We start from the raw sequence: 25,848 nt of genomic DNA, 5'->3' as shown, positions 1-25,848 counted from the left end.
TGCTGAAAGAACGACCAGAATTATTTATGCAAGGGGAATCTGTGTAAGTACAACTGTTACGAATCCTCCTTGTATTTTTCTGTTGATCCCCGTGGTTTAGGATATTTTTTCCCTGTTGGTTGCAAGAAGTAAGTCAATCACCATGAAAACATGGGATTTGCTAAAGTGATAATGGGAGGTGTCCCACCCACACCTCACACTGTCCACAGAGATCATCTTTTGCAGCTCTCACCCTAAATCTTTAAACCTTAAACATGAAGCAGGGCCACGTAGACCTTGTCTCTGATGTCAGCTGGAGCAGCATAGTGCCTGTACCCTCAATTCCAGGAGTTTTAGCAGGTCTGTCCGTTCCCTGCTGACATCACTGGGACTGAAGCAGTCACTCCGAGAAATGCCAACAAATAATTCTTCTGGGAAATGTATTTTTATTGTCAAAACGGGGCCAGCCTCGTGGAGGATGAGGGGGGCGAGGAGGAAAAAAAGAAAAAAAAAGAAGGCAAGAGAAATGGAGCAGAGTGAGCTGTGCAAGCCATCCCTGACTGCGGGGTGGCGCTGGGGGTGTTTAACATTCGTCACGGATCTTTGTGAGCTGAAGCGTGTGCCAGGTCCCCTGGTAACAGGAGAGACAATTGCAGGACACCGAAGATCAAAGAAGGGGAATCCCTTTGCTCGGAATCAGGGGCTTGGAGTGGATCCCAGGTGTTTAGTGCCTGTGGTAGGGGCACTGGAATAGCTTTCCCTACCTTCACATCGAGCTCTCTGCGCTCGACTGTCGTGCGTGGGTTTTAATTACCTGGCTCTTCTGCATCGTACGGAAATGTATCATCCTGGAGCATCCTCGGGAATGGTGCGTTTTGATTCAAATGAGCTTTGGGAGTGCTCCTGCCTCCCCTTTATTTGATGTAGAAAGGGCACAGACTGTACCTGTTCCACCTCCATGCTAGGATTCCTTTTTGGCTTTATAAGCAGTCAGCTTGTGATCTGTGCTGTGACATCCCTTGTTCTTAACTGTTTGTGGAGCTTTTTAGCAGACCTGTATCCTAATTATTTCTCTCTGTTCTGCAGGAGGCCAGGAATTTTGGTGCTCATCAACGACGCAGACTGGGAACTAATGGTCTGTACTCCTTAAATTTGACTTTCTTTGTTGAAAATATTGCTCTCTCTGTTCTTTGGTTGCTCTCAGAGAAGCTGTTTCTGATTCTTGCCCCAAGTCAAACATCTTGTATTTGAGGGGGAAGGGGCAGGCTGGGATCTCTCTCCTGTGCTGTGGCTGTTCAGGAGCCTGGAGCCTCTAACCTGCTGAGTCTCATCAGCCAGCCAAGGTCTGAAGAGAGATTACCCTTTTTTTCCCTGGCCTCTGGCACTGGGCTCTGCACCTCTGACTGCTGGTGGGTCCCCCCATGTGTAGGGTGACTGTGGTGGGTACTGGCAGCTCCAGGCCCCAGGCAGAACCATCTTCCCTGGAGTCAGGGGGTGCCTGGCAGGTGAAGGCCACGGGGAGATTTCTACCCAAACAGGCACCTGGTAAATGTCTCCCCTTCTCAGCCCACTGTTGTGCTCAGACAACAAACAGCCCCTCGCTATTTTCCTGCCTCAGGCAACCACCTGTTCTGTCAAAACCCTGGTCCAGAAGGCGCTGTGGGCTGATGAGCATCAGCGCCGTGGCTGATCCCTCACCTTCACTTCTCTTGTGATGAAAACATCAGTCTGTCCCCTTCTGCTCTCCCTAACACTCACCATCTTTTTATGAGCTGTTTTCTCTTTGCAGCTTGTATTTGGAAATGACATTTAAACCATTTTTTTTTTCCTTGGCCTGCAGGGTGAGCTGGATTATAAACTCCAGGACCAGGATAATGTGGTTTTCATCTCGACATTGCACGGTGGGTGAACTCCTGAAAAGACAAGAGGATGTAAATCCAAGTCCCTGGGCAAAAACCCCAAACAAAAACCTTAACCCACCCAAACCTCTCTTGAACTGCCTGTGCCTGACCTCTGCATCTTTCCACCGTGTTCTCTTGTTACTACACATCCAAATAAAGCCCTGCAGCCTGCGGCCTACTGTCCACCACAACAACATCCATCTTTTGGTCCTCATTTCACCTCTCCTGACTGCACTTTCAGGTACCCTAATGAGCAGAGAGCACCTGCAGAATGTGGGACTTTATTTTTCCGTGATGGGAGGAAAAGAGGTGCTGAACCCTGAGTAGGATGACGTGTCTTTGCAGACAGTGAGGCGTTCTGGGGGAGTTGTGCCTGTTTTGGGGCAAGGCTGGGATGCCAATGCCTTGGTGCTGGGAACCAGGATTCTTTTAACACAATACTTAGTCTGTGCACCAGCCACGGGAAGGGTGAGGCATGAAGTGCAAGGAAACAAAAAGTGGCTTGCCTAGCTTTTCTGTGAGGTAGCAAACATGACAGCTTCAGAGCCCTCTGTAGTGACTTCCACTTGTGGTATTTATTTATGGGACGCAGGCGAGAAATAGGCTTTTTTGAAAAGTTCTGTTTTTCTGATCCCTCATGCTGTTTTCGTACTGGAGCTGAGGCAGAGGGTGAAGTGCTGGCCCACGAACAACATCAATTTGTAATGATTTGGTTGGAGGGGAAACAAACCCTCACCCAGCCTGAGACAGCACGGAGTGATCAGGGCAGCAAATGATCTTTCTGTCACCGTGATGGACAGCATTGATCGGGCTGCGCTGCGTTCTGTGCAGGTGGGAGCTGCAGCCTGGCCGGGGAAGGGCTGGGGCTGGAGATGCACAGTTGAAGTGCCAAGACCTGGGAAAGTCAGGCTTTTAACCCTTTCCACCAGTGGGAGAGGCTTCTTACTATGCGCCCTGAGGAAGTCCCGTGAGCGCTGTAGAAGTGGGTGTGCTTGGCTCTGCTAGGGCACGGATGCTGTTGGCTTTCCAGAAGTTTCCTCGGATAGATGGACTGGCCCCTGCCAGCCCAGAGGCCACGGCGAGAGCGGAGGGACGGGATCAGAGGATAGCACTGGTGCCACAGGTCTGAAACGTGCTGCGTGAGCTTCCAGGAGTGTCTGACCCAGGATGGTTGTTCCTGCCCCCCCACCCTGCTCACCTGCATTTGGGCTTGGCTCCGGCAGCACATGATGGTCCCCGGCAGCAGCTCCCGCTCGCTGGTGCTCAGTCGGTGCATCCCGGAGCTGATCTGCACCACACACTGCTCCGAGAGCCCTCCGTCTCCAGGAGGTGCGAGGAGGAGGTGGGAGGAGGGAGCAGCCAGTGCAGCAGCCCCTGCTTGGGCAGCCTGGCCCAGCATCCCGGGTGCTGCGTACAAGGAGCTTCTCCCGCCCTGCGCCTGACGGAGGAATTCCGCTGTCTGATGCAGAGAGTGCCGAAGAGTAATTCCCTCAGCTGACTTCTCTCTCACGTTCACCCCTCCACAACCTGCGTAACTAAAAGCACCCACGGACTACGATGCTGCTGCATCTGAGGAACCCCACCTTCCACCCACTGCTGGTGACAAACTGATATTCAGCCTTTTCCAAATCCAGCCACAGCGACTTGAGTCCAGCTCATGCTGTTTGTAAATGACACAGATGGGCCAAAGGCTCTTCTCTGTCCCCAGTTCCTGGCTGTTAGCTTTGCTGGGCCAGGGCAGTGGAAGGGGATTCCAGGTGATGGTAGGAGCTGGCTGAAGAAACAAGGAACCTGTGTGGTGTGCAGCTTGAAACGGACTGAAACCCGATGGGAAAAGGCAGGTTTGTCTTCAGCGCTGCTGCCTGCCCTGCCTCTACGCTGCTTCTGTGCCTTAGGCTGGGCTTGTCTGTTCTCATCCCCCCCAGCTGTTTGCTCAGATTGGATGGGTTCCTTCCCTGGGAGCTGTTATTCCCCTCAATAGTGCAGGTAGACCCAGGTGGCTTAGCTCCTGCTGTAGTAAAAGCTGCCAATCACTGCTAAAAAAAGCTAGAAATGGGAAGATGAGGGAAGCCAGGGGGGTGGGAGAAGAGGGGTACAGCAAAATCCTGTAAAAACAACAACAACGAAAAGTTTCTGAAATAAAAGCCTTTTAAAACATTCTCTGCCTCCAGCTTTGTCCTAGATAGGCTCTTGGTGAAATTCTGCTCGGATCTTGTAATGCTTCCCTCCTCCTCCTGGGTTTCCTTGGCAGCCCCGGCCGAGCCGCTTGGCTGGTGGATTCATAAAGCCTCTCTGTTAGAACGTGCCTTCCTCCGGCCGCCGTTCCGCGGGGGCTGCTCCGCTCCGAGGGGCTCACCGGGGCAGCAAGGGCCATGCCCGCGGCCCGGGGCCGCTCCCCGCCGAGCTCGCCCGGTGCCCGAGCGGCGGGGACGGTTCCCGGCTCGGCGGAGACTCGGAGCGGCCTCCGTGTGCCCGGGGCCGGCCGGGGCTGCGGCAGGAGGACGAGGAGGGTGTCCCGGTGCAGAGCGGTCCCCGGCGCGCCCCAGGGCCGGGCTCACGACGGAATGAAATTAAACCGCAGTGTTAAAATAGATAAATAAATAAACACCAGCGGGATAAACCAGGATGGAGCCGCAGGGCCGGGTCGCCCGCTCGCCGCGCCCGGGCTGCGGCCCCGCCGCTCACGGGCAAGCGCCGGTGCCCGCGGCTCGGCCCCTCCGTCCTGCCCGGAGCCTGCCCGGGGCTGCCCGTCCCGGTGGGGACCCGGCCGGTGTTTGATGCATTAGGACCGAGCCCCCCGGCCGCGCCGAGCCGAGCGGAGTCGCCGCCGGTGTTTCCTCAGTTTCCCCGAAATCCGGGCTCCGTCCCGCCGGGCCGCAGTCGGGAGGGTTACCTGCCGTGCCCCGGGCCCGGGGAAGGTCCATCCTCCGTCCTGCGCCCCGAGCAGCGTCCTGGAGCCCCGCCGGAGGAGGTGAAACCTCTGCTACAGATGTCCAGACACAATTCTTGGTTCGTACGGCTCCATCGCACAAGAATTGCGTTTGGACAATCAGGAGCGGAGATTCCCATCCCGGGCTCGCGGGATCTTCCAGGGGGAATCCGGCTGGAGCCTGGAAAAGAAGGACACACGGCCCCTGAGCCGGCTCCCGCCGCCCCCCGCTCCCATTCCCCGGCCCCGCCGAGCCGCTGCTCCGGCCCCGACAAGTTTCGAGCGCAGCCGCGGCGCTTCGCATCCCGGGTTCCATTTAATGGCACCGCGAGGGGTTTAATTTTATCAACTCGTTTCTTACCCCTTAAAAAAAAAAAAAAAAATTAAAAAAGATCAACCCCTATTAAAAAAATAAAAAAAAAAGAAAAAAAAGAGAAAAAAAAAAACTAAGCCAACATCAGAAAAAAAAAAAAAAAAGGGAAGAAAATAGAAAAAAAAAAAAAGAAAAAAAGCCAGAAAACGAAAAACAGCGATCCATCCCCGCTGGAGCAGCCCCGGTGGAGCGGGGGCTCGGTGCGCCGGGGCTGGCGGCCGCGGCGGGGCTCGGTGCCTCCGGCAGCCCCGGGGCTCGGCGGGGGTGATGCTGCGGGCACAGACCCCGGCCCCGCGCTGCGGCCGCGCCGCTCCTGCCTCGGAGAATTCACCAATTCCAAACGGATCTCCCTCAGAATTCGGGTACTTTGAAAAAATCGCCGAAATTTATAAAAGCCCAACCGGAGGGGTGGGGGAGGATATTAATAATTATAATAAAAAAAATAAAGGAAAAAGATGAAAAATCCAGGCTTCTTCCCCAGCCCCTTCTCACCGACCGGCTCCCACGAAGTTGGGAGCAAATCCCCCCTCTCCAGACAGGGAAAATCCCGGCCCGCTGCCGGCGCTTCCCCCGCCGGTGCCGGCGCCGGTGGCCGTGGCCGCTCCGCGGCGGGGCCGGGCAGGTCCCTCCGGGGGAGGGCTGGGGCGCTGCTGGCGAGCGGCGGACCCCCGGCTGCCCGAGCCGCCCTCGGCCCCGGCGGCCCGCGGGGCTCCGAGTTTCCACGGGGCGCGGAAAGTGCGTCCCGCGGGGGCGGAGCGGGCGGCCCCCGTGGCTCGGCGGGGCACAGCGGCGGGGCTCCCGCGGCACCTGCCGCCGGCCCCGAGCCCGGCCGAGCCGCCGCGGCTCTGCCCTGCTTCCTCCACGCCGTATCCACCCGGGAGGGTCCCAAATCCGCCCGGGAGGGATGCGCACACCGGGGCTCTGCGGGCTGCGCCGGGGCCGGGCAGGGCTTTTAGTTGAACGGCACAACAATAAATGTGTTGCAGAGCCGGCGAGAAAAGAATGGGGATGACCTTCAATTGGTACTGGATTTGAATAACACCACGGGGTGATAAATGCCCATTGTGTTTTAGGAGTAATGAATCTCCACTGTCTCTATAGCACAGAAACAGCAGCTGCAACCTGGAGCCAGCCATCTCTTAAAGACACAGCTCCCAAACCCCGGCCCGGCCCGCAGCCCCCGCACCGCCGGGACCGGGGCGCGGGGTTCTCTCTGCCCCGGGGGCTCGGTGCCCGGCCCCGAGGATGGCGCGGTTGGCCCCATTCGGGGTTCTGAGGGTTCCCCCCGAGCCGCCGGGCAGAGCTGGGGCTCGGGTCCCCTCTCACCCACTCGGTCCCCCTTGGGGAACCCCGTCGGTCCCGCTGCCGCGGCAGTGGAAGTGCCCGGGTACCCCGTGGGGTATGGGGTCACCTGCACCCCACCCCGGCCCCCCACGGCAGGGAAAGTGCCGGGGATAAATAATGCTCATTGTTTTCCCCTAATGAATATTACCGAGTTGCCAGGCCGGCAGCTGCGGGCTCCGGCCGGGGGAGTGGGGGCATCGCATGCCTCTCCCCGCCTGGGGACCCCCAGCTCCGACCTGTCGGGGATCCCCGCAGCCGCGGAGAAGAGCACAGAGGTGTTCCCTGCCTTCACCCCACTGCTATCTGCCACCACCCTGGGTGTCACTGGGGTCCCTGGGTAGAACCGGAGTGGTCCCTGGGGGGTTGGCTGGGGGGGTCCCCGCTCCTCCTCGGCTCCCCCCGTGTCCTCGGACAGGGTTTGGCCCCATGGGGAGAGGGATCCGTGAGTGCTGGGAGAGAAACTCCCAGGGATGCTTGAAGCAGCCCAGCCCCATGGAGCTGCAGGGTGACCCCAGTCCCTGCCCCCAGCCCTCAGTGATGTTCCCTGCCTCAGACCTGGCCCCTGGAGCCCAGGGAGAGTGTCAGAGACAGTGTCAGGCCCAAATCCTGAGCAAGGATCAGTGGGGCAGGGATCTGCAACTGGGGACTGCTCTCCCACAGAGTCTCATTCTCACCCTGGGAGGTTTTGCCCACCCTGAAGAGGCATGAAGGTGTTCCAGGGCTTGGGGATAGAAACGTCCCCATGGCCTCTGCCTCATGGGTCAGGTCCAGGAGGATGCTGAGCTCCTGCCACAGCCATGTGCCTCCCTCTGAAGGGCTCCCCTGCCTCCCCACACCTCCCTGCCAGCACTAGTAGCAATAAACCCACTTCCTACGAGTGTGAAAATCAAAAGAAAGCCAGCATTTAATAAAAAGAAAAAAGAGCAGCAGCAGCAGCTGAAGGCCCCTGTGCTGGGTTGCAGCCATCGCCCAGGACCTGCCGCTCTTTGGGAAGCGGGAACCATCCGAGGGAAGCCCCCGGCGCTGCTCCGGGTGTTCTGGCATTGTTTTAGCCCCGGACCTGCAGGCCTTTTAACTTGCTTTAATTCCTAACGCTCCCCATCACCACCTTTTTTTTTTTTTTTTTTTTTTAAGTCTCTTTCCTAAATCTCGGCCGAGTTAATGAAGTTATGTGATCCTATAAATGTTAATTGTCTAAACTTCTTCTCCTCTCTCCCCCCCTTTTTTTTTTTTTTTTTTTTTTTTTATCTCTCTCCTCCTTGCTGCTTTCTGCTCCACTTGTAATAAAGAAAATATCTTGGCTGGTCTTAGCCAGTTGCTTGGCAACCTCAATAGAAAAAAAGAGAACAGAATGTAACCAATCCCGAGACAACCGAAAGATTTTGGTGACATGTGACCTCTCGGAAAAGGGCAGCCTTAAACTGTCCCTTCTGTCCTTTGCTCTGACCATTAGGGTCTCTCGCCCTCCCCCCCCTCCCCCGGCTCCTTACACCAATAAATATGGATTAGTGAAATACTTTTTCCCACAGTGATGAAAAGCCGGGATTGATCTTTCCACCTCCTTTATCTACCAACCTGACAAGTTTCTAAACAAAATTAAGAGGGAAGAGGCGAAAGGAGCCATCCCGGGTTGGGCGGCCGGGGACGGATCCTGCCCCGCCGTGGGGATGGGGGGTCCCCGACGGGGTGCTGGCGCCGGCTGTGCCGGGCTGGATCTGCTCAGCCGCCGGCCGGACCTGCTCTCTGTGTGACGGGGAGCCCCTCGCGTAGCACCAGTGGGTTAAGAAATAAAACGTAGCTTTTCTGACCCAAAAGGGTAAAAAAAATAAAGCCCTAGCCAAGCCCTGCCCTCCGTCGATGGGCGCCTGTGTGTCCTGGGGAGACCTGTCCCGCTCCTCACCGCGGAGCCCCAGCTCTCGCGGGCGCCTGGGGAAGTTGTCTGCAAATTTCATCCTGGAAAAAAAAAAAAAAAAACCAACAAAAAACAAACCCACAACATGATGTCATTGGCTTTCTGGTGCATCCCGCCGGCGCCCCTCCACCTGCCGCCGGCCTCCGCTTGGCCATGAGCCTCGGCACGACCACGACGGTCAGCCCGGGCACGGCCGTGAGCCCCGGCACGGTGGTCGCTGATCAGGCTCCCGCCCTCCCGCCGGCCCTCCGGCTCTCGGCTTTCCCAGGCTCCCGGTGCGGTGAATGCCTCTTTCACCAGCAGTTCCCCTCTTCCCAAAAAAGCATCACCTTGCCAGCTCCCTTCCTCCCGCCAGCTGCCAGGAAAAAAAAATTAGGGCAAGGACAGGGAGCGAGAGCAAAACCAATGAACTTGTTTCCAGCTTTTCCTTCGGATCAGCCGTCCAGCAGCGGGAGAAAAATATTTGTCCTGTAAAAAAATCCCCTCTCCGTGCAGGCTCCGAGCCCTTCGTCACTGGGACACAGGCTGGAGACGCGGGCTCAGCTCGGCAGCAGAGGACACTGTAAGTTGGGCATCTGCTTAAGGAGTTTCCTGGCTTTTTTTGGGGCGGGGGGGTTTGCCACGGTTTGGGCTTGAGACCCTCAGGGATGGAGGAGGAGGGTCGGGGCAGGGGGAAGCTGCGAAGAGGGGGGTTTGTGGGGGGCACTGGCTGCGAGGTGTGGGCAGGGTGGGCACCGGCGCCGTGCCCGTGCCGGCGGTGGCCGGTGGTGCTGGGCGCCGGCAGCCCCGGGGTGCACAAAGCCCCTTTGAGCGGCTCACAGAGGAGCTGCTCATCCCTCGCCGGCCTCCCGGGAATGGCCCCGGGAGAGGAGAGTGAGATCCTGGCCCTGAACACCCGGGAGAGCCAACAGCGAGTGGGGGGGGCTCAGGGCTCTGGGGCTGTGTGCCCCCCGGGTGAGAGATGGCTGAGCCCCGATCCATGGGGTGCCCACAGCCCCTCAGGACGGGCTGGTTCCTGGCCAGCCCCACTGGCCGGGGAGCCACGGGGAGCAGGGGGTGCTCCAGCTGTCCCACGTGGGGATGGGGGACTCGCTCCCTCCCATCATGGGTCGTGGTGACACCCACGAAGCCACCAGACTCTGGTCACCAGGGTGGCCACGGGCAGGGCTGCGGTAGAGGCTGGGATGGAGAGTCTGTTGGGACCAAATGGAACCCAGTGGCACCTGCTGGCACTCGATGGGACTCAGTGGGACCCGATGAGATCCAATGAGACCCGGTGGGCCCTGGTTGCCCTGCTGCCGAGGCCGGCTGGCCAGGCACAATACCACGGCCCCGCTCCTGAGCCGCCGCTGAAGCCCCTTTCCCAGCATCGAGCGCCTTTGTCTCGCCTTTGTGATGGAAAGAGCCCCCCCTCCTAAATCACGGCCCTGACACCCCCATTGTCTCCTTCCCGGGGAGGTTTGAAACTCTCCCCCCCCCTCCCGAGGTCAGGAATGTGGCCGGTTTCTATTGGGACGGAGGAGCAGGGCTGGGTGGGGGGCTGCAGGGTCACGCCGGCTCGGCGGGTCAACCCGAAAACAAAACCTTTTGAAATACCTACTCTCCATCACTGCCAACATTGTCCCCTGCCAGCGGGGGCCTGGCACGGCCCCTCGACGCCTCCAGCCCGGCCGCTGCCCACCCCAGCGGTCAGCATCTGGGGGGGGACAGAAGGGTATTGTGCCGGAGGGGACAGCTTTGTTTTCGGTCACAGCTGCCCCGGGTTGGGACGGGGACCGACCGTCAGCCCTGCTGGGGGGGGGGGGAGACGAGGGAGGGGACGGAGGGGATGGGAGCACATGGGTCAGCACGTCGCAGAGGGGACCTGGCCCATCGGGCACCCCTCTGTTGCTGTCCCTCTGAGAGGGGCCAATGAGGGGGGACAGAGAGCAGCTCCTTTTTGTACCCAGAATGAAGCCCTAGGGTGTTGTGGCCTCTCCCTGCCTAGTGGGACTGGGGCAGCCTGGGCTTGGCCTCCTGCCTCAGTTTCCCCTTGCTGCAGGAGATGTCCCTCTGCCCGCTGACAGGTGCCTTTGACACCCAGAGCCAGGGCACTGCTGGTCCTGATGGCAAGAAGTGTGGTCCAGCCTGGGGAGAAAACGGACCATTCTGAGGCTGAACCAGCTGTGCCACCCAGGAGGATCAGAATTTCGGTCACTGCAGGGCTTGACCGTGGCTCCAAGCCTGTCAGTGCCTTGCAGGTGGAGCAGAGCATCCCACATGGACCTGGCTCCCTGCTCCCAGCAGGACATGAAGAGGGACCCTGGGAAACCTTCACTCTCCCAGAATTTTGCAGCCCACCAGGAAGACCCCAGGCTGTCTCCCAATGGGGAGAGGGTTGGGAGAGACTGGCAACGTGTCATTGCTCCATTTACAGTGGCATGGATCTCCCTGTCCCCACCAGCCAGGAGGGAATGCTGCTCCTGTCAGCTTGCAGCTCCTCTGGCAGAGCATCTCTTGGGTGGGCCAAAATCCCCCCCGGGTGGCCAAAATCCCTCCCAGGATGGCCAAAATCCCCCCAAGATGGCCTAAATCCCCCTGGATTCTTTTCTTTGTGGGAAGAAATGTGCTTTTTGCCTGCTGCAGAAGCAGCAAGGAGGAGAGCAGAGCAGTGCCATGGATGTGATGGGTTTAGCAGAGACCTGGAAGGAAAACCCAGCTGGGAGGGGAGCAGTGGCCTCCTGAATTACCCAACAGCTGGAAGGTAGTGAAAACAGCTGGAGGAGCTGGAATGGCTCAGGATGAGGGGTTTGCAGGGCAGAGAGCATGGTGGGTTCACAGGCATTCCCTTGGTTCCAGAGTCCTCGCTGTCCAGGCACCTGCTGTGGGGCTCGGGGGGGGGGGGGGGGGGGGGGGGGGGCTCTGTGACTCAGTTTCCCCACTTGGGAACAGGGCTGGAGTTTTGAGGCTGGATGAGGTCTGGAGGGGACAGCATCACTTGGCCAGTGTGGGAGTGGGGACCCTTGGGGGCACCATGGGCTGGGGCAGCCAGTTGGGTCCCCGAGGTATTTTTTCTTGTAAAATAAGATCAATGAAAACTGTTGGTGGATGAGGGACTTGTACCAGCCCCCAGCCATAAACATGCACACAGAATCTCTGCCTTTGTATATACATATATAATGTACCTACACACACATCTCTTCATATATTTGCTTTTTGCAGCCGAGGTTGAGCCTTTTAAAGCAGAAAAATATGACGTTTGAAGAACCTGAATGTTTTCAAAGGCTTTGCTGAAAATCCCAGAAAATTTTAAGGAAGTGGTGGAGAGAAGCAGGAGGGAGGTGGCCCAAAACCTCAGCCCTGGGTCCAAAAGCAACTCTTTCCTGTAAAAAAAGAAAACATACTCCTGTAAATGTTGCACAGCGCTGCTGTTTGCCCAGTGCTGTGGGGATGGGAAGGTGCTTTTCCAGGCGGGACGCTTAAAGGCCTGGTGTTGTCTCTGTGTTACAGGTGTCACCATGAGTCCATTGTGCCATGGAGGATGTCCTGAGCCCTGTGGGGACATCCTGGGCCCTTTGGGGATGCTCTGCGTCCTGTGGAGATCTGCCACCCGTCTTCCAGTGCTGCTCCTGGGACACAGGGGCTGCCACAGCCCTGTGCTAGATCGGCAGGGATGGAGGTGCTGAGCTGCAGTTGTCACCTCAGGGACCACACAGCAGGTGCTCTGGAAGGTAACCTCCATGTCTCCCTTCTCCTCAAGCTTGCCTGTGTTTTTTTTTCCATTGCATGCCCAGACCTGCTTGTAAGGGGCCACTTTGGTCACAGTTGGCTCTGAGGGTCCATCATGAGCCCTGCAGCAGCCGGGCTGTGTGGGGAAGGCTGGATGCAAAGTCAGGGATAACTCTGACCCCAGCTGAGCTTGCAAGGACAGGCACAGGATGCTCCATCCCTCTGCCAGTCCCAGCCCACCTTTGTGCACATTGCACTGTCCTGTGCCTCGGTTTCCCTATGTAAGGATGCACTGGCAGCCTCCCCTTTCCTGTGCCTGCCTGGGGGGTGGTGAGGCTGTGGGAAGAGCAGTCTCCTCCCCTCTCTCCCTCTCCTCTGGAGCCCACAGCTGGGGAATAAGTGAGGGCTGTGCCAGGGAAGTGGGGCTGTGGGTGGTTGAACTGTGTGGGGACAGGGATGTTGTATCCCCAGGGCAGGGGAGGGAGGGGGCTGAGCACGGGGGGTGTTGCTGGGAAAAGTTTGCTGGCAGCAGCCAGGAGTTGCTCTTGCTCACAGAGCAGCACCCCAGGGCTGGTCCCTACCTGGAACAAGGCACATCCAGGCTCAGCCACCTGAGCCCCGGGGTGGTGTAGGGTGTCTGCAGGGCTTCATCCGAGTCTGTCAGCTGGGAACTGCTCTGCTCAGCCCCTCTGGGAGCCAAACCTCTCAAAATCCTGTTGTATCCGTAGGTGAAATCCCTCTCTGCCCTTCAGGAGGTGCTGAGGACCGGCAAGGGTCATCTGTGACCCCTGGAGAGGATGCAGGGATGGAGGGATGTGGGGATGCAGGGACGAAGAAGGGAAGGGATATAGGGATGAAGAGAGGAAGGGATGTAGGGATGAAGGGATGCAGGACGAAGAAGGGAAGGGAAGTAAGAACAGAGGGATGTGAGGATGTGGGGATGCAGGGGCGGTGGGATGCAGGGGTGAAGAAGGGTGGGGAGGGAGGGCTGCAGGCACAGGGGGATCAGATGTGTCTCGGGCGGACCCTGGAGTCCCCGGCTCCCCGCCGAGCTCCCGCTCGGGCCGTGCGGCGGCGCCGGGAGGTGGCAGCAGCGGCCGAGCGCGGGGCCGCGCTGCGGGGGGAGATGCGGGGGGGTGTCCCCGCGGGACGGGGGGGCCATGAGTCCCGCGGGCATCCCCGCGCTCTGCGATTCTTCCTCCGCCTTTACCCCTTCCCGGGCCGCGGGGGCTCCGGAGGAGGGGAACGGGGCTGCCCCTCGCCCAGCCCACCCAGGGGGATGCACACGGGTGAGGTCCGGGCACGGGAGGGGGCCGGACAGGAACCTGGGTGGGTCCGGCTGTGCTGGGCTCCTGGGTTCCTGCCCTTTCCCGTAGCTCTTCCACGGTCGGGGAGCGCCCGGCCGCGCTGGCACCGAGCCCTTCCCGAAATAGTTGTCCAAGCCGGGGCTGTAAACAGCGTTTCTCTCACCCTGCAGCCACCGCCGGGTCCTGTGGGGCTCCCCGTGTCCCCCCACCCTCTCTGTTGCTTCTTTTAGGTGTACCTGGATTGTTGACTTCCCGACCCCTCTGCTGCACCCTGGTGGAGCCCCCCCGGAGGGCCCTGGGAGCGGGGGGACATGGGGAGCCATGGAGAGCAGCCCCCTGGGGCTGCCCCCCTCCTGCTGCGGGTGGGAACAGGTTTGGCCACATGTGGCATTCACTGGCCCCTCACCAGGGCTCCGGTGCCACCGCAGTGAGGGGTGCCCGCCGCTGCTGGTGTGGGGCACAGAGTTATTGCTCGGCGGGATGTGACCTCCTCCAGGCCTGCGCTTGCTCCGGGAGCTGACAGCTGTATTTATGGGTTGGGTGGAAAACCAGAAGGTTTGGTCAAACGTCCCACAGGCCCAGGGCCTGCCCCTGCCCGCGGCTCGGACATGTCACAGGCACGCCTGGGGGCTGCAAATGGTCAGCCATGGGGGACAGCCTGGGACGGACACGGCTCGGTGGGGTGGGCTGCCTTGGCCGGTCATGGGGAGAGCCGTGAGCCCACCCAGCCACAGCTCACCCTGGCCACAAACCCCCTCAGCCGCAAGCCTCCTCTGGCCGTGATCCCCCCGGCCACGATCCCCCCGGCCACGATGCCCTCGGCCACCAGCGCCCCTGGCCATGTTCCCCTCAGCCGTGAGCCCCCTCATCCGCTTGTTCACCCACCCACACCGTGCGGGCACCGGGGGCACCCGGACCTGCGCTGGCCGGGGGCACATGGAGATGCCCAGGAGCATCCTCGGGGCGGGGGTCCCGCGGTACCCTCCAGCCTCTTGTCCCCCCTCGGCGTGGGCTGTGCGGGGCTCTGCACCGATTACAGGCTGTATTTAAGGAAACCCGAACCAAACCCGCCCCCGGGGCTCGAGGAGGCGGCGGGGCCGGGCCGGGGGCGGGGGCGGGGGGTGCGCTGAGCTCGGCGGGTCCCAGCCCGCCCCTTCCCCGCCCGCCGCCGCCGCCATGGGCGCCGCGGGGCCGCTCTGCGCCCTGTTCCTGCTGCTGGGCACCGGCACCGGGACCGGCACCGGGACCGGGGCGGCCCCACCGCGAGTGGTGCTCGCTCTCCTGGCCCGGAACGCGCAGCACTCGCTGCCGCACTGCCTGGGAGCCCTGGAGCGCTTGGACTATCCCGCGGGGAGCATCGCCCTGTGGTGAGGGAGCGGGGGGAGCCGGGACCCCGCGGTGCGGGGAGTAGCGGGGATCCGACGGGAGGAGGGGGCTGTGCGGGAATGGAGACCCCGCGGAGAGCCGGGATGCTGGAGTTACAGGGATCACGGGGGGAATGGGGATGCCTGGGGGGAACGGGGGTCTTGGGGGATAAGGGAGACTATGGTGGGAATGGGGAGCCGAAGATAGCAGGGACCCGAAGGACAACGGAGCAGGGGGAACTGGAGTAGGGGGACTGGACGCTCGGAGTGATCGTGGAGTAACGGGGGCCTGCATAGAGAGATGAGAGATCTGAGGGAATGGGTGCCTGTGGGGGAATGGAGACCCTGGGGGGACAGGGACACCCGGGAGGAACAGAGACCCCTGTGGTAGCAGCCCCGCCATCCCCAAAGGGTGAGGAGTGGCTCTGCCCCCGGTGTGGGACCCATCAGGGACCCGAGAGGGGCTGTGGGTGCCCCGCGGCGAGGGGGCAGGACCCCCACCTTTCCTCTGAGGAAGCTGTGGGGCTGGTGAGGGAGGGGAGCCCTGGGCTCGGGGGGTTCTGCATCCTCAGGGACCTGCCTTCCCCCTCCCTGCAGGGCTCACTCCCAGCCCCCCTTCCCCAAAGACACCCCCCAAACCCCCTTTTACTATGCTGGAGGGGGTGGCTGGGGGAGGAATCCCCCCCTCCCTCCTCTTGGTCGCGCCGCCGCCACCGTCTCTCGCCTGAGCTTGTCGGAAACTTTTCTGCAGCTGCTTTTGCGGGGAGCTGAGGCGGGGGCTGGCGGGGGGGGGGTTCTGATAGGGGTGGCTGGGTTGGGGCGGGGGGCAGCTGCCGGCACGGGAAAAACGGGTGGAACTTGCCTTTGCCCTCTGCACACTCGGGAGCCCCCAGCCCCAAGACCCTGCGGGGTGTTTCAAGAGCAGCCTGTGGATCTCGGGGGGGGGGGGGGGGGGGGGCAGAAATCCCGCCTTGTCCCCTGTGTCCCAGGGGATCCCTGTGACATCAGTGCCCGGAGGGTGGCTCAGGGCGCTTTGAAAGGTCGAGAGTGCCAGGGAGTGTGGGGACTTGGGGGTTGCCCCAGTGCAAGGTGGGTTCAGCCCTGTCTGGGCTCGAGTCTCTGTGAACATTGTTGTGAGGTTGAATGGGAGAGTTGGGAATGGCGACGGCGCACGGCAGAGGGGAGGTCTGGGGAAGGGGATGTTTTGGTGTCTGTTGGATCCTTTTCTCTGGCTGCTGGAACAGCAGGGTGCACAGGGGTGCAGTGGGGTTCAGGGGCAGGGGGATGAAATTTCTGTGCTCCGAGGCTCACGGTGGGCAGCCGCAGGGCTGGGATGGGGAGAGCATGTCCAAGGCTGCCACTGGGCTGCAGAGACGGGGGTTGAGAGCCATGGGACAGCCTCGCTGGCGGCACCACCGGGAAAGAAATTACCCGTTGGCTTTCCTTCTTCTGCCTATACAGCCTCGGTTCCTTCAAATTACATGTTACGTTCCCAAGTAAATCTGTCGCTGGCTCAGTCTTTTTGTCCCTGGGAGCATTTCTAGTGCGGAGTGGGTCCTGGTTGTCCCTTGGAGGGGACCCCCAGGGGCTGATGTCTCCTCACCCCAGGTGTGCGACAGACCACAACTCGGACAACACCACGGCGATGCTGCAGGAGTGGCTGAGGGCGGTGGGGAAGGACTATCACTCGGTGCACTGGAAGGTGCAGGAGGAGCCCAGGTGAGGCTGGGGGAGTGCTGGGGGGAGCCAGGTGTGGGCTGCGAGAGGCTCCTGGAGCAGCATCCCCCCCCCCCGCCCCGGCTGGGGATGCTGCCAGGAGGAGGAGGGAGGCAGAGCGAGGCTGACTCAGCCTGGCGGCACGAATGGCCTGCACTGAGTTTGTGCGTTCCCGGAGGGCGGGGTTAACCCTTGCCTCCCCTCGCCCAGCTCCTACCCCGACGAGCTCGGGCCCAAGCACTGGAGCGACAAACGCTATGAAAACCTGATGAGGCTGAAGCAGGAAGCACTCACCTATGCCCGGGAGCAGCAGGCAGACTACATCCTGGTAAGGGACACGGGGCTCTGGTGGGGTGGGGGGTGAGGTGTGCATCTCCACACCCCCAGAACCTGTGACATCCCCCCAGTTTATGGACACTGACAGCATCCTGACTGACAACCAGACCCTCAAGTTTCTCATGGCACAGAACAAGTCAGTGGTGGCCCCCATGCTGGACTCGCAGACCTTCTACTCCAACTTCTGGTGTGGCATCACACCCCAGGTACGTCCCTGGAAATCCCTGAGGAATGAGACACCCCCCTGGCAGAGGAGCCCCCTGCCATGGAGGTGTCACACCAGTGTGCCACAGGGCTACTACCGCCGGACAGCCGACTACTTCCCCACCAAGAACCGGCAGCGGGTGGGCTGCTTCCCCGTCCCCATGGTCTACGCCACCTTCCTGATCGACCTGCGGAAGGAGGAGACGTCACGGTTGGCTTTCTACCCACCCCATCCCAACTACACCTGGGCCTTTGACGACATCATCGTCTTTGCCTACTCCTGCCAGGCGGCTGGTGAGGGTGATGGGGGCCTGGGGGGTGCAGGGGCTTGGGGGGGTTGTGGTGCTCACCCATCCCACCTGGCAGGTGCTGAGGTCCATGTGTGCAACCAGCACCACTTTGGCTACATCAGTGTCCCCGTGAAGGCCCACCAGACGCTGGAGGATGAACGCGCCAACTTTGTGCATCTCATGCTGGAGGCCATGGGTGAGCGCCCGTGGGCAGAGGGGTCCTGGAGGCATCCAGATCCCGACAGGGCTGTCAGCCCCAACTCCCCCCAGGGGAATCTGGGCTCCACCGAAGGGGTGTCTCCTCTCTCCACAGTGGATGGCCCCCCCATGCAGCGCTCCAGGCACATTTCCCTCCTCCCCAGGCCGCTCACAAAAATAGGATTTGATGAAGTAAGTGCCCAACAGACCCCCTTAGGTCTCCCTGTCTATCCCTCTGGTTGCACTCATCTATGGCAAAGCCCAAACCCCTGTCCCCATCCTGCAGTAGCTGGGCAGGCTGTGTGTCCTCCTGTGACAATATGCCCCCTTGGTGGGGGTCTCCCTTCTCCTCCCCAGATCTTTCTGATCAACCTGGTGCGGAGGCCGGACCGGCGCCAGCGGATGCTGGCAACCCTGCAGGAGCTGGAGATCCTCCCACGGGTGGTGGATGCTGTGGATGGCAGGTGACCATGGGGGGATCACTTGGCCAGCCCCCCACTGTCACTCTGGGGAGGGGATGGGGGTGGCTGGTGGGGACACCTCGCTGATGCAACCCCTCGCCTTGCAGCACCCTCAACAGCAGTGACATCAAAGTGCTGGGGGTGGACCTGCTCCCTGGATACTACGATCCCTTCTCTGGCCGCACGCTCACCAAGGGCGAGGTCGGCTGCTTCCTCAGCCACTACAATATCTGGAAGGAGGTATGGGACCATGGGGGGCATGGGGTCCCTACAGGGGTAGGGACCCTGTGAGCATCACAGGAGGACTTGGGGAGAGGAGCATCCTGCAGGGTGAGTGGCACCAATATGTCCCAGAGCAGCGCTGGGATGGGTTTGCACATCTGCCCCCTCTCCCAGATTGTGTCCCGGGGGCTGGAGCAGTCGGTGGTCTTCGAGGACGATGTGCGCTTTGAGGCCGCCTTCCCTGCACGGCTGCAGCGGCTGATGGACGAGCTGGAGCGGGCACAGCAGGACTGGGACCTCATGTAGGTGCTGGGCCCGGGGGATGGGGGGTGGGGGTCCCCAGGGCTGGCTCTTACAGCTTGCTGGTCACCCCACAGCTACCTGGGGAGGAAGCAGGTGAACGACGAGGACGAGGCGCCCGTGGAGGGTGTGCGGAACCTGGTGGTGGCCGGGTACTCGTACTGGACACTGGCCTACGCCATCTCCCTCCGCGGGGCACAGAAGCTGCTGGCCACCAAGCCCCTTTCCAAAATGCTGCCAGTGGATGAGTATCTGCCCATCATGTACGACAAGCACCCCAAGTAAGGAGCAGGGGGTGCAGGAGGGTACTGGCATGGCCATGGTAGGGAGGGAGCATGTGTTTCTTCTCCGCCGTCACCGTCCCACCCGGTTCCCCCCCCAGCGTTACTCATGCTGGAGGAAAACATCTGTAGCATGAGCTCATTCCCTGCCGGCCTCTGCCTGGCCACCGGCCGCTGGAAAATGGCCCCCTGCCAGTGCGGGGTGGGGGAATAGGGCTGGAGCTGAGGCTCAGTGTGGGCCCTGCACGGGGGTCTTGGCCCCATGGCAAGGAGGGAGCAGCCCCCTGTACCCTGGTGCTGGGGGGCTGTGTGGTCCCCTGCCCCTGGTTGTGGGATTCAGGCACTTGCACTCCCCTCTCTGGGGTGGGTGTCATCGGTAAGGTTGTGTCTGGGGAGGGGGAGGCATTTTAGGAGGTGGGCGAGCACTGGTGTCTGGGTGTGCCATGAGAGAGGGAGGTGAGAGAGCCAGGATGGAGAAACACAGGGGTCAGGCGTGTAAAAGGCAGCTGGATGTGGATGGAGGGGCGGATTAGTGCTCTGGATATGAACCAGGAGCAGCTGGAAGTCCCTTGCTTGCGGGGATAACAGCACCAGACAGCCCTGGCCCCGGGCCAGCTGGATGCTGTGCCAGAGGCCCCCTCCATGCCAGAGCCAGCCCTGTGCCACCAAGACTAGTGGGGAGAGATGGGTCCTGACCCCTTTGCAGTCCCTCCACAATCCCTGTCCAGCCAGGCTCTGCAGGCAGCAGTGGCACAGGGCAGCCACCTACTCAGCTACCTTCCCCAGCCCCACTGCCTGGTGTTCCTCCCCATTCCCTGCCCTCTGTGGAGCCTTTCCGGGGTGGTCGGTATGGTTCTCCCAGTGCTTTTTCTTCTCTGTGCCTTGCTCTGTAAACCAGTTTCTTCCCTCGGGTCTGTTCCACTCTCCCTAGTGAGGATTACAAGCGGCACTTCTCCCCCCGGGACTTGCTGGTGTTTTCAGCTCACCCGCTCCTGGTTTATCCCACCCACTACGCTGGGGACAGCAACTGGCTGAGTGACACTGAGACCTCCACCATCTGGGATGACGATGCCAAGAAGACGGACTGGGCTGGCTCGCAGAAGACCCTGCGGGACTCACGGGGCAGCGCCGGCCACCTCCGCTCCACTGGCCACGACGAGCTCTGATGGTGAGCAGGGCTGTGGGACCTGGGCACGGGGGACAGAGCATCTGAGGAGCATCTGTGAGCCCCATGTTCAGATGTGTCCTGCATGCCTTGTTTCTTCTTGTCATGTGGCAGCAGCTCTCCCCATCAAAGCACTGGGAAAGAGATGGGACTGTCTATTCCAGGTGGGGAAAGGAATGGGGACACACACGTCCCATGTGGGGCTGCAGAGGACCAGGGAACCAGGTCTTGCTGCTTCCCAAACCCTCAAATGAGGAAGGGACAATGCTCCTCCTGCTGCAAGTCACCTCAGCTGGGAGAGCTGGGAGTATCTCCCAGGGGAATGTTTCACCCCAGCACTACTTGCTGCCCCCAAAAGCAGGTCTCCCTGGGGCTGCATCTCCGTGCAGGCAGGTGAGAACCAGCACTGGCTCAGCCCCGGGGCAGCACGGCCACGGTTAACGCTGGGTCAGACTTTCCCTGTCTAAGGTTGCTTGTCCTGGCAGCAGAGCCACCCCAGGAGCTGCCAGAAGACCGGGGGAGGCTGGAAAACAGCCCTCCCACCGCCTCAGCTGCAGGCGTGAACGCGTCGGGGCTGCTCCAGCCGTGACCGCTGACCGCTAACGTCTGTGTTGTGCCTCCCAGGGATGAGGGATCGTGACCCAGCTGGGAGCACCGCGGGCCCGATCCTGCCCACTCCTACTCGAGTGATGCAGTTGCCCTGGACAGACCTCCACAGGGTTCTTCGAATCTGACTGTTACAAATCCAACCTAAGGCAGGATTTGCCTCAGGAGAGCCTTTCCCTGCCAGGTGGAGTGACCAGCCAAGCGCTGTCTCTGCTGAGCACACGTCTCCAGGACTGCCCCAAGTGATGCCAACTCTGCCACCAGCTTGGACTTTCGGGAGTGCTTTCCAGGCTGGGGGCTGGCTCCTGCAGTGGCACACGTGGCCTCCTGCCACTGACTGGGTTGTCCCTCGTGCCATGTCTGGGCTGAAGCCCAGGGAGGATTAAAGCAGACTGTGATTGAGCTGACGTGCTGGGTGCTGGCATTGCCCCATGTCCCCAGGGCGTTATCCCATCAGGGTCACCTCGGAGCTGCAGGAACAAGGGTCTGGCAATTCCCTCAGCCAGGAATTGCTTTGGAAGTGAAATCCATAAGCGGGAAAGGGTGAGGAAGGGAGGCCAGGTTGGGAACACCTTTGTTTCCCTGCCTGTCCCCTGGTTGCAGGTAGCCTCAGTGCTCCGGGAGGAGCTCAGGAGCTGGGAATGGAGCAGAGGAAGGTCTGGTGCCAGCTGGAGCAGAAGATGGAAGTGGCAGTAGTGCTGCGGTGCACGTCACCCAGCAAGGGTCCTGGTGCTTGTTCCGGTGCCCGCTGGGACGCAGGCGAGGAGCTGCCCGTGCTGGGGGTCTCAGTACTAGCGGGGTATGGAGCTGGGCAGGATGTGCCAGCAGAGCCCAGGGCTCTGGGACATGGCAGTGTTGGGTACACACTGCCTCTCAGACTGCCCTCTCCGCCATGAGACTGCAACGGGTCTGGGAGGAGGAGCCAGAACTCCTGCAGCTGTTGGAAACTCCAGGGTTTTGGCTTCAAACCACTGAACTCAAAACACTGTGAGGCCAGCCCTGAAACTTGCTGCAGCTCAGTGGGAGCAGCACGCTATGAGATTCTAGGTCGCTCGTGCTTGCCACAGTTTCTCAACAAAAGTGACTCCGGACCCTATGGAAGTTGCTCCCATTGCTCCCTACTTCCCATTGGAAGCATCCCTCCAGCGTGGGCTGTTGGAACAAGGGTGGGAACATGGATTTGAGCTGCAGTGCCAGGGACAACCCGAGCTCAGCAGGCGGCGTGTGGAAGAGAGGCAGGAGCAGGGCAGAGTTGGGGCAAAGATTTATTTAAATTCTGTGCCAAACTGCTGTGGAGCCATTGCAGTGATCTCAGTGGGACATGAGCCGCCCACATCTGTGCTGGGACAGAGGGGGCTGTCCCAGAGCCTGGCAGGGCCAGCTCTGCTCTGCACCACGGTCCCTCTGGAGAGCCACAGTGCTCTGTCCATGGGCCACGCAGGTCCCCAGGGGTTCCTTTCAGCCCCTGTCTCCTGCAGGCACTCGGCTCTGGATGTGCTGCAGAAGGCAGGTCACTGCCTGGGCCAGGACCTGCTCCAGCTTCTCCTGCTCCTCAGTGCTGAATGGAGCCAGGACGTAGCTGGACACTGTCACTGCACCCTCTGGCCGCCCGATGCCGACCCGGAGCCGGGTCATATCCTGCAGAGGAAGGAGGAGAGCTGAGGGAACTGCCCCTCAAGGGCTGAGACAGAGCTGGGCAAGGGCACAATGCTGAGAGTGGGGCTGGGCAGCGAGGGAGCAGCTCCTCATGTTTTCCAGGTGGTTTTGAGTGCTTGCTCCAAGAAACATGATTTTGGAAGAGGCTTTTGCTGGGCTGTGTTGAGATCTCAGGCTCCTGCCAGGCCTGGCAGAGCTGCTCAAACTAATTGTTTCCATGTCCTCCACAGCAGCCAAACAGACATCAGCCCTCAGGGAAGGAGGGGAAGGAGAAAAGGGGAGAGAAGGAGCAGCAGCTTGTCAGAAAAATGGGAGGGGGGAGACAAGCCATGCATTGAGGTGAGGGCAGGATTGATCCCGTTCCACCAAGGCCCACTCACACTGGAGTGCAAAGCACTGATGCAGGACTGGACCCCGTTGTGTCCCCTTGGGAAAGAAGGAGAAAACCCATGGTTAGTTTGCAAGAGATCCCCCCCAACTCTTGGGGTCTCCTGCTGCAGGGATATGGGGCTGTGGTCCCAGCCGGGAGTTGCAGTCTCCATGCCCTGCCTCTGCAGGAACATCCAGATCTGGGGGCTCAGAGCAGCGGGCTGGGGGGGACGAGGGAAGCAGGGCTGGGACAGCACGTTCTGTGTGTCTCAGTTCTCGCTGCAGCTGGTAAGTGTTTGTGTGACTGAGTGCTGGGGCCCAGCACCATCCCCGCCCATCTCACGGTGGAAGATTTCCTGGGTTAAATTTCTCCAGGCTGACCCACGAGCTGGCACTGGGCAGGCACAGCGCTATAAAAAGCCCATGTGGTGCAGCTGATGGGCTGGATCCAGCCCACAGCTGCTTCCAGGAGGCTCCCTGCCCTCCCTGCCAGGGTAGGAACTGGGAGGCTGCCCAAACAGCCAGATGTTGCCTCTGCAATGGATCGACGCTGGGGCTGAAAACACTACAAGGCTGGTGGGACACGGCCAGGAACAGCCCATGTGCCTGTGAGGGCATGTTAAAGCCTCAAACCATCTCATACAGAGCTGGGGACACCCCATACCTTGCGCTGCCTCCCAGCTTGATCGCCACCTTGCCCAGGGCCTTGTCCAGGTCATCGTGAACCAGGTAAATGTCTTCTGGGCCAAGGTTGTAGATCTCAGCTTTAGAAACAGAAATACAACCCAAGGAATGAGGGGAAGACAGAGTCACCAGTCCCTGACCCTGCAGGGTGGGGCTGCAGTGACCCGTGCAGGGCAGGGGGGTGGCAGGGCTGTGACAGGGCCCGGTGACCCAGCGGGGTGACCCAGCCGCTCACCGGCACTGGCGACGCTGAGCCCGTTGAGGTTCATGAACCTCCGCGGCTTGAGCAGCACCAACTCCAGGCCGTGGGCCGTGGCCAGGGCCACGTCGGCGCAGCACCGCCTGTCCACTCGCCAGCCATCAGCCACTGCCAGCTGCCGGGCCAGCCTGTCCAGCACCACCATGCCCACGCTGTGCCGCGTCCCACACAGACCGTAGTTGCCCAGGCCGGCCACCTGCCCAACAGGCATCAACAGGGCTCTGATGGGCTGCCAAGAGCCCCCGCACGGGCCCGATCCACCCCTTCAGCCCCGCTCCCCCCACAGTCCCCGCAGCTGGCTGGGTCCTCTCAGCCCGAATCCCCCCGGTACTCCGCTCACAGCCCCGACGCCCCTCGTTCCTCCCAAGCCTCGCTCCCCCCGCAGTGCTCCCCTCACATCCCCGCTCCCCTCACATCCCCGCTCCCCTCGCAGCCCCGCTCCCCTCGCAGCCCCGCTCCCCTCGCAGCCCCGCTCCCCTCGCAGCCCTGCTCCCCTTTCAACCCCGTTCCGCCCACGGCCCTGATCGCCCCGGTGCTCCCCTCTCAGTCCCGTCCCCCCCACTCCCCTCAAAGCCCCGATCCCCCCGTTCCCCCCTCACACCCCCAGCCCCGCCCCCACCATGGCGCGCGGCCCCGCCAGTCCCGCGAGTGCCCGCGCGCGCCCCGCGAGCTCCGCCGCCAGCATCGCCCCTCCCGTCTCCTCCCCGTGTGACGTCACAGCCAGAGCGCCGCTCAACGACCACCCCGCCCCGCGCCGCCATCTTGGTTACGGGCAGCCGCGCCATCTTTCTTGAGGGCGGCGGGGCGGTGTCGGGGGCGGTGTCGCGACTGGGGCGGGGCCGGCGCTGGGATAAAGGCTTAGAAGTCCGCTGATCGTGCTGTGGATGGGGCGTGGGTTTCGGGGCCGCGGGACAGAGGGGTGAAGGCTGGCGTGGTCCCTGTGGAGGGTCCTCGGGCCCGGCCCGGCCCGCGCAGCGGAGGGTCCCCGAGGGCCTCACAGGAGCAGTGAGTGCCCAGGACTGGGCCTCCTTTGTGTGTTCTGTCCCCGCTGCCGTGGCGGCCCTTGGGGTACGGCTGGATGGGGGGACACATCACCCCTCGCCTTCCCCAGCCCCCCTCCAGCCCTGGGTGGCTCCTGGCCCTACCCAGCGGGGCAGAGCTTCCTTCCAGGGCACTGCGACTCCCCCAGCCCAGCAGCACATCCCTAGGCTGCACTTACTGCTCTTCTCCTCTCCACAGCTGGCAGAAAGGGATGGAATTCTCCTCCCGTGGCCAGCGGGAGGGAGCCATCTCCCGCTATTCAAAAGCCATCGACCTGAGTCTGTGGTGGGTAAAAGGTCCCCAGAAGGCTCAGGATTCACCAGGCTGGGAGCTGGAGAAGGTGGGCAGCACCATTAAGGCTGGCTCTCACATGGGCATCGGGCTTCAGGATGCTGTTAACCTCTGACCCGAGGTTCTCCCTTGGGTTCCCCCTTGCTCTTGATCCAGGTCCTCAGCTGTGCCTGCCTGGACCACTTCAGCAGCAGGGAGAGGTACTAGGAGCTGGGATTTACTGCTGGTGGATTGTCTCCCTTCCGTATGGTCTGACCTGGGGGCATGGCTGGGAACAGCTGCTCTTTTCCAGGCTGTGTCTCCTGCCCGGCAGAGCTCAGAGCTTTTGGCTAATGACGCTGAAATCTTTGTGGTTGGGGTGGGCTGGACATGTGCCCTGTGTGTTTCCAGTTGGCATGCAGAGCTCCATACAATGCCTGGGGGTGGCAGCCAGCCCCCAGCTGCTTTCATTTAGCTGCTGCTAAATTCTGCTGCTGCTGCAGAATCTCCCTTTGCCCAGGGGAGCTGCCAGCAGGTCACCAGCAGGATGGAGCTGAGCCAGGGTGTCCTGTGCACAGCCAGGTTGCAGTGGCACTGCATGAACAGGGGCAGCAGGACCTGGGAGGAGGTGAGCAGGTGGGCTGGCACAGCCAGGACTCACAGCCAGGTTGTGAGTGGGATCATTCCTGTCCCCTCACTGGCAGGACCAGCGAGGCAGAAAGGTGTCCACAGGTGGTCTCTGTGCCTAAGGAGGGTGGAAAGCACAAAGGGAGAATGCTGCTGCTACTGCTGTTCCTCCTCCCAGGGAAAGGCTGCTCTCTTTTTCCTAGTTACTAAACTGGAAACCATCAGCTCCATGCCACTACATCCATTAAGTCCCATCACATCAGGCAGCTGTTCCCGTGCAACTGCACATCTTCCAGGTCCTTCCACACCAGCTGCAATTGGGAATTCAAGCAAAAGACCCCAACCA

At 61.0% G+C, this 25,848-nt stretch overlaps 2 protein-coding genes and 1 long non-coding RNA gene across 3 annotated transcripts; 1 reads left to right on the top strand and 2 right to left on the bottom strand.

Moving 5' to 3' along the window:
* Nucleotides 1-405: 405 nt before the first annotated feature.
* On the bottom strand, nucleotides 406-4,835 carry LOC120324539. The gene is made up of 2 exons (XR_005565922.1): nucleotides 3,079-4,835; nucleotides 406-3,005 (listed from the first exon to the last, which is right to left on the bottom strand). It is a non-coding gene; the product is annotated as an uncharacterized LOC120324539 (long non-coding RNA).
* A 9,785-nt stretch (nucleotides 4,836-14,620) lies between these two features.
* CERCAM (cerebral endothelial cell adhesion molecule) lies at nucleotides 14,621-21,003 on the top strand. Its single transcript, XM_027729911.2, has 13 exons — nucleotides 14,621-14,820; nucleotides 16,426-16,536; nucleotides 16,744-16,861; nucleotides 16,941-17,075; nucleotides 17,163-17,367; nucleotides 17,440-17,559; nucleotides 17,677-17,753; nucleotides 17,919-18,025; nucleotides 18,130-18,262; nucleotides 18,419-18,546; nucleotides 18,622-18,825; nucleotides 19,757-19,993; nucleotides 20,615-21,003. Exons 1-12 carry the CDS (start codon nucleotides 14,630-14,632, stop codon nucleotides 19,989-19,991), a joined length of 1,764 nt encoding a protein of 587 aa, XP_027585712.2. The 5' UTR covers nucleotides 14,621-14,629; the 3' UTR covers nucleotides 19,992-19,993; nucleotides 20,615-21,003.
* An 841-nt stretch (nucleotides 21,004-21,844) lies between these two features.
* PTRH1 (peptidyl-tRNA hydrolase 1 homolog) lies at nucleotides 21,845-24,249 on the bottom strand. Its single transcript, XM_027729913.2, has 5 exons — nucleotides 24,184-24,249; nucleotides 23,541-23,760; nucleotides 23,286-23,385; nucleotides 22,633-22,678; nucleotides 21,845-22,234 (listed from the first exon to the last, which is right to left on the bottom strand). The coding sequence occupies exons 1-5, from the start codon at nucleotides 24,247-24,249 to the stop codon at nucleotides 22,055-22,057; spliced, it is 612 nt and encodes a 203-aa protein (XP_027585714.2). The 3' UTR covers nucleotides 21,845-22,054.
* Nucleotides 24,250-25,848: the final 1,599 nt, after the last annotated feature.

The sequence above is a fragment of the Pipra filicauda genome, unplaced genomic scaffold, assembly GCF_003945595.2.
Source record: "Pipra filicauda isolate LSUMZ 115617 unplaced genomic scaffold, ASM394559v2 scaffold121_size3267253_pilon, whole genome shotgun sequence".
Lineage (NCBI taxonomy): Eukaryota > Metazoa > Chordata > Aves > Passeriformes > Pipridae > Pipra > Pipra filicauda.
This window is presented reverse-complemented; position numbering and strand designations above follow the sequence as displayed.